Here is a 7,621-nt window from a genome sequence, read left to right on the forward strand (position 1 = left end):
AATCGCTCCGCGGAAGACGCGCAAATGTCGCTCTCTATGACGGTCCACTGGTCAGTTCCTGTCGTCTGTCTCTGACGACCTTTGGCGGTTCTGCTTTAGGCTCTGGCGAGTGTGACGTGCACCGGCCGCGGAAGCCGTAGGGAGGACGCGGGGACGCCTGGAAGCGGGACATGGTGAGTGTCTCATTGCTATAAATATCCCTCTATGAACTGCTTTTGCTGCATTTCACAAATTTTGGACTCAGTGACCTTTGAGGATGTGGCCGTCACTTTTACCCTGGAGGAGTGGGCTATGCTGGATCATTTCCAGAGGAAACTCTACAGAGATGTCATGGGGGAAATCTATACAAACTTGGCTTCCATAGGGAAACAATGGAAAGACCAGAGTATTCAGCATCAGTACAAAAATCAGAGCAGAAATCTGAGCAATCATATTGTAGAGAAAGTTGGTGAAATTAAAGCAAGTCCTCACTGTGGAGAAACCTTCAGCCAGATTCCAAATCTTAATGTGAATAAGAAAAGTCCTCCTGGAGTAAAACCATGTGAATGTAGCTTGTGTGAAAAAGTCTTCATGTATCATTCATCCCTTAATAGGCACACCACATCTCACACTGGACACAAACCATATGAAAGTGGTGAATACAGAGAGAAGCCATATAAATGTAAGCAGTGTGGAAAAGCTTTCATTTCTCTCCCAGGTGTCCGAAGACACATGATAAGACACACTGTAGATCCCTGCGGCGGCGACCTTGGCCCGGCCCGGAGCCCTCTCTGGGCAGCCCCGCGTGTCCCCAGAGTGTGCGGTGACGACGGGGTCCTCAGGGGACACCCCGACTCGGGCCGTGGGGCTCGTGCGGGGGAGGAGCTCTAACCCCAGACGCGGTACTTTTAGTGTATTTTTCCCACAGAGCCATGGACGGCTCCTTTTAAGAGATTCATTTGTGTGTGTGTGGATTTTTACGTGAGAGGAAAGCAGACAGTAACCGTCTGGAACTATTGTGTCTAAAATACATGCATCTCTTCTCCCAGTGTCTTTCCAGGGCACAGACGTCCTACAGGAACCCCTTTGGGTTGTGGGTTTCTCCTTGGAACCTTCCTGGGTGATCTGTCCTTTCAGCACAGACCCTGGTCAGCACTGCCCCTCCTTGGGTTTGTCACCGTGAAACATTTGTTCACTTAGTGGCGCCTCAGATTTTTAGTAAATGTTAACAGTATTTAATCAGTATCGCTTGTAAGGGAGTAGAGTATATTTACAAAGAAGCAAGAAACACATGAATTTCAGGGGGGAAAAAAACCACAAAAATTAGTTCAGGTTTACATTTTGTTAAAAATTCTTAATATTTTTCCTTCTCCTGAGCATACATAGTAAGTTTCTCAGCTCTGTTTTGTTTTGCATGATTTCAAATTGAAATCCAGCGCTTAGACTTGAAAAACCTAGAAGTGTTCAAATATGGTTAATTGTTCAAAAAGCAATTTCATGATGTGGGTATGATGATTAACTGAAATCTTCATTCATTGAAAGAAACAGAAAATTGTGGGTTTTCTTGTTGAGTTAGCTAACCTGCCTTAGAGTTTTTAAAAATAAACACTGGGTTTGATTGATTGTACTGCATTTTTCAAACACTGGGTTTGTATTATTTAAAATATCAATGGTGGTCAAAAGCCACTTACTGGCAGGCAGATGCCTGAGACCAGTGACTTCAGGTCCATTCCTGTGCTTGCTCAGGCCCCCTCCCCTCCATCACCAGGGATTGACCCACTCTAGGGGATATATTTCAGTGGTGAGAGTCTGAATGCCAAGTTTGAGAATGTGTTTAACCTCAGAATGTGCCTTTTCTTTGTGAACTGTGGAAAGCAGGGTGCTTGTCTTAGCAGATTCAAGCGTTTGTGTTTCTTTCCTTTTATTTCTTATATTTGAGTTCTTGAATATTAATGCTGTTTAACCTATTTTCCCTAAAGTCTTTGTAATGTTTTTACTTTTCTGTACATGTAAGATTTTTAGTATCCTGGGTGAAAATGTATGTTTATATAGAGAGACAGTGTAAGTCCAAATTCTGGAACCAAACAACGTTTTTTGTTTTTTTAGTTAAGAAAAATTAACACGTGAGGTGGGTGTATTTAAGTTTCCAGGTGCATTTTTCTTTTTTAAGATCAATTTGTATATACATGTGCCTACAGAATTTGAAATTTAAAGGCTTTACTATTCCTAAGTTTTGGATTTCTATCTTAATTAATATGAGGAAAGTTACTAAAAGCTTATGTAAATCCTTGAAAATCCTAAGGCATTTAATAAGTGAGGACTAAACCGTTAATACATTATAATATACTACACATTCTGAAAATATCCCAGTGTTAGAGAAAGTGGAACAACAAAGTAGATCCCACTTGACAACTACTTGGAATGATAGTTGATAAGTTTATTTTTAATAAGTTTTTTAATGTTTAACACATTTCTTACAGTTTTGTATAAGGGATGAAACCTTATAATGGTTACCTATGTAGAAAAATTAAAATAATTAAAAAATAATAGTAATTATTATTATTATTTTGGTGACTGGTCCATAGGGGGATCTAAACCTAAAAATTAAAATTTAAAAAGTCAAAGGAAGTAGCTAAAAGTAAAGACTGTTAAAAGGTAAAGTATTACATATATAAATTTCTGTTCATTAAAAATAAATAATGCAAGCAAATTTTTTGAAAATCTGCCAAACAGAAAAGTCTGACTTGAGGAGACCCCCTGCCACTGCAGTGCCCAAATAACCAGTTTCGATCATTTCTTGTGTGTCCTGTCACTATTTGTTTATATAAAAACAAGCAATCGGGACCGGCCCGGTGGCGCACTGGATAAGTGCGCTAAAGACTGTTAAAAGGTAAAGTCTTACATATATAAATTTCTGTTCATTAAAAATAAATAATGCAAGCAAATTTTTGGAAAATCTGCCAAACAGAAAAGTCTGACTTGAGGAGCCCCCCTGCCACTACAGTGCTCAAATAACCAGTTTCGATCATTTCTTGTGTGTCCTGTCACTATTTGTTTATATAAAAACAAGCAATCGGGACCGGCCCGGTGGCGCACTGGACAAGTGCGCTGCTTGGGAAGCGCGGCGGCGCTCCTGCCCGAGGGTTCGGATCCCACATACAGACCGGTTCCCGCTCACTGGCTGAGCGAGGCGCGGGAGCAACACCGAGGGTTGCAATCCCGTTGCCGGTCCCCGGTCCGGTACGGGGGCAACACTGAGGGTTGCGATCCGTTGCCGGACATGGAAAAAGACAAAAAGACAAAAAAAAAAAAAAACAAGCAATCAATAATGAGTATTATTGTTTTCTGCCTTTATTATCGTGGTGTGTAGTCACACTCACAGTTTTGATGTGTGCTGAGAGCTGAAGCCTCTCCTCTCCCTCTGCCTCTTGTCCCACGCCTAGAACAGCTTTCCAGAAAGCGTTGGGCTCCCTCTGAAGCAGTAAAAGGAGTTCTTGCTCAGCCCCACCACCTAACCACATTAAAACCCAGGCCAGGCTCCTTATCTTGTTCTTTCAAGCCACTTAGATACCTGTCCTGCTCTCCTCAGAGATTTCAATCTTGTGAGTAATAAGCCTTTTCCTACCTTCTCTGTGTATGTGACATACCACCATCATTTCCTGACATTTAGGAACAGGAGTATGGGGGCCTGGGTGGTGTGTGTCGGTCTGGACCCTGCTGTGGCTACTGTTGTACTTTGGTCCCAATCTACAGGGTGCTGAGGGGGAAAATTGTACCTGAAAGTATTGTCATTTAAAAAACAGAAAGAATAGAGAAGGAAAAATAGCTATTAGATGATGGGCTGAGTACACACTCCTAATAGCACCGGGCTCACCAAGGACCCCTAAGTATGTCTGCAGCTGCCACTGCCTGTGCCTCTGTCACCACAAAGATCCTTAATCTCTGGGTTACAGGGAAGAACACCCAGGCACAGCAAAGGGGTTAGTTCAAAAGTAATTTAAACCCAGAGTTCTTGAACCTTATAAAGCAACAATTGCCATGGAGGAGGTCTATAACTCTGATGCTGCTGATGTAAGGCTCTCTGGGGGATAAAATATATAAATGCCAGGGTAGACAAGATGGACCCTGTTCTTTTTCTTGAATTGTTTAGAGAGCAAGAAACAAACAAGGGAAGGCAGGGAGGGAGGGAAACACATCTGACCCAATTGGAAATGCAAAACACACTAAAAGTATTTACCATCAAAAAAGATAAAAGAACTGCCTCTACCAGGTAGGTTTTGAGTGAATATCTGCCGTGGTGCGCTTACTGACAATCCTTCATGCAACCGATTAATATAGGGCTCAAAGTGCAGTTACACCCTGGGAACTCACAAAATTTAATCAAGTTATGCCCTGTAACCTTAGGAGAGTAATGAATATGCAGTTTTTTGTTTGTTTCTCTGTCTTCCCTTTGGCAGCAGGCTGGTGCTGGGATCCAAACCCTTGACCTTGGTCTTATCAGCACCACACTCTACTGAATATGAAATAGAGAACAAACAGATGTGCCTCCTCTTAACCATCAGAACTACTGTCTTGGTTAAATTCCGTTTGGTCTTAGCACCCATTGCCCCAAAATATCCCGAAGTGAGCAGGGAAGCTCTTAAACAATAAAAAAAATTGAACCTCCCTGCTCACTATGGGATATTTTGGGGCAGTCATCTCAGCAGTGGTGCAAAATTGGCCCCATCTGCATGTTTACAGACACTTTGGTGATTGTGTAAGAGGTTGCCATTTGTGGTAAAATACCTCTGGATGTTGCTTATGTCACAGATGCCCAACATATGTGTAAATCAAGGTTATACATGGCTCTGCATACACTAAATCTGCAGTACAAAGATACTTATATATCCATGACCAAGTTTCAGACAGTGCTGATGGTAATCTAAGCCCTCATTTCACTTCTTAGAATATACAGTGCTGAGCTCCTAAGCAGTCGTTGGATGGAACTTTCTCCTCCCTTTCCAGTCTCAGGCTGCAGACCTCATAGAGCACCATCAGGACTTACTAAAGGAAGTTCAAATCAGTTGAATGAAAGTTCACATGTTTCAGTGATTACTTACTCTTCAGGTATGAATTGTCATGAGTCTACCTTCATCTTCTTTATTCCTAATAAACGTTACTTTTTAAAAAGTAGTTTTAAGTTTACAAAAAAGATTGATCAGTAAGTACAGGATATTTCCACATTACCCCTCTGTCTTCACACAGTTTAACCTTTTTTTTATATCTTGTTTTACTGTGGTTCATCTGTTACAGTGGATGAGCCAATGTTGATGCATGAAAGCCCACGACTGCAGTGACTCTCTGTACTGCACATTCAGTGAGTTTTGACAAATGCTTAGTAACGAGTTCATTGTCATTGTCCTAAAGATCCCCTGCAGTCCATCTATTCATTCATTCCTCATTCCCACCCAGCAATTCCTGGTAACCAAAGATCTTTTGATGCCCCAAGTTTTGTCTTTTCAGAATGTGTTGCACTTGGAGTTATGTTGTATGTAGCCTGTTCAGATTGATTTCTTTCACTTAATAATTTACTTGTATGGTTCATCCATATTGTTCTTTGCTTTGATACCTCATTTCTTTTAATCACTGAAGAGTATTTTTTTTTCCTTTTTGTCTTTTTTTACTGACTGGTAACGGGATCGCAACCCTCGGTGTCGCGCCCGCACCGTGCTCAGCCAGTGAGCGGGAACTGGTCTCCACATGGGATCCGAACCCTCAGCGGGAGCGCTGCCGCGCTCCCAAGCGGCGCACTCTCCAGTGCGCCACTGGGCCGGCCCTGAAGAGTATTTTATCATATGCTTATACCACAGATTGTTTATTCACCCATGAAGTTGTCTTGATTAACTCTAAACTTTGGCAGTTGTACAGAAAGCTCGTATAAAAATTCATGTGCCAGTTTTGTGTGAACGTAAGTTTTCAACTTATTTTGGTAAATACCAAGCAGAGTGATTGCTAGATCCTATGTTAAGAGTATGTATAGATTTGTTAGAAACTGTCTTCGAAAGTATATGTACTGTTTTCCATTCCTGCCAGTAACAAATGAGGGGTCTTGTTGTTCCCCATCTTTGCCATCATTTGGTGTGTTTAGCATTTTGAGTATTAGCCGTTCTTACAAAGGTTTGCTGGTCTTTCATTCTTTTATTTGCAATTCCCAAGTGACATTCAGTGTTGTGCATGTTTCTATATGCTTATATGCCATCTGTATATCTTCTCATGCAATCATGTCCTATGCAACATGCAGTTTTATTTCTTCCTTCTCAATCTGTACATCTTTGGTTTTTTTTCTTGTCTTATTGCTTGATGTAGAACTTCCAGTACGCTGTTAAATTTACATTCTTGACCTGTGCCTGATTTTATCTAGAAAGCACCTAGTTTCTTAACATTAAGTATGATATTAGCTGCAGATTTTTTGTTGATATTCTTTCTCAGGAGGAACTTCCTCTCTATTCCCAGTTTGCTGTCATGAATGCATGTAGGATTTTGTCAAATCATTTTTAGTTTTCACTTTTCCCTGCTTTAATTTCTTTTCTTTTCTTTTTTTTTGTCTTTTGTCTTTTTCTGTGTCCGGCAACGGATCGCAACCCTCAGTGTTGCCCCCGTACCGGACTGGGGACCAGCAACGGTATTGCAACCCTCGGTGTTGCTCCCGCGCCTCGCTCAGCCAGTGAGAGGGAACCGGTCTGTATGTGGGATCCGAACCCTCGGGCAGGAACGCCGCCGCGCTTCCCAAGCGGCGCACTTATCCAGTGCGCCACCGAGCCGGCCCCTCCCTGCTTTAATTTCTGATGTTAGTAATTTCTTTCTTGCCTCACCCCCCGCCACCCTTAGTTAGCATTACTAAATTTTTATCAATTTTACCGCCTTTTTTTTTTTTTTTTTTTTTTTAAGAACCAGCTTTGGGTTTTGCTGTTTATCTCTCTTGCTTTCTTGCAGTTTCTATTATTTCTGCTCTAATTCTTATTACTTTTTTTGTGTGCTTACTTTGGGTATAATTTGCGCTCATTTTTCTATTTTCCTGAAGTAGTAGATGCTTACATTATTGATTATAAAACTTTGTTCTTTTCTAGGGTGTGTGTTCATTGCTATAAATATCCCTCTATGAACTGCTTTTGCTGCATTTCACAAATTTTGGTAAGTTTTATTTTCATTTAGTTCAAAATAATTTTTAATTTCTCTTAAGACTTATTTGATCCTGTGTTATTTAGAAGTATGCTATTTAATCTCTAAGGATTTGGGTGGTTTTATAACTATCTTTATGTTATTGATTTCTAGATGAAAACCCTTGATATCTGAGAGTAGACATTGTATGATTTCCCTTTTTTCAAATTCGTTAAGGTGTATTTTATATCTAGTATGTCTGTTTTGGTGATTGTTTTCTATCTACTTGAGAAGATTGTGTATTCTGCTATTGTTTGATGAAGTAGTCCATAGATTTCAATTAAATACCATTTTTTTGATGGTGCTGTTCAACTCAACTTTGTCCTTGATTTCTGCCTGCTGGATCTCTTAACTGATAAAGGGATGTTGAAGTCTCCAGCTATGATGGTGGATTATTTACTTTGTTTCACAGTTCCTTCCTTCCTTCCTTCCTTCCTTCCTTCCT

The 7,621-nt window shown here is 40.8% G+C and overlaps 1 protein-coding gene across 2 annotated transcripts in view; it reads left to right on the forward strand.

Annotated features, from left to right (window-relative positions):
* Window positions 1-235: 235 nt before the first annotated feature.
* LOC103600331 (zinc finger protein 709-like) overlaps window positions 236-7,621 on the forward strand; it is a 17,534-nt gene continuing 10,148 nt past the window's right edge. The window contains exons 1-2 of one of the 2 annotated variants that reach the window (XM_008584599.1): window positions 4,824-5,085; window positions 7,086-7,149. In XM_008584599.1, coding sequence (XP_008582821.1) covers window positions 7,117-7,149 — 33 coding nt within the window. In that variant the 5' untranslated portion in view covers window positions 4,824-5,085; window positions 7,086-7,116. Of the gene's footprint in view, window positions 698-4,823; window positions 5,086-7,085; window positions 7,150-7,621 lie in introns of those variants that run through there. The other variant, XM_008584602.1, reaches the window with a different exon arrangement.

The sequence above is a fragment of the Galeopterus variegatus genome, unplaced genomic scaffold (assembly GCF_000696425.1).
Source record: "Galeopterus variegatus unplaced genomic scaffold, G_variegatus-3.0.2 Scaffold3308, whole genome shotgun sequence".
In the NCBI taxonomy this organism is placed as follows: domain Eukaryota; kingdom Metazoa; phylum Chordata; class Mammalia; order Dermoptera; family Cynocephalidae; genus Galeopterus; species Galeopterus variegatus.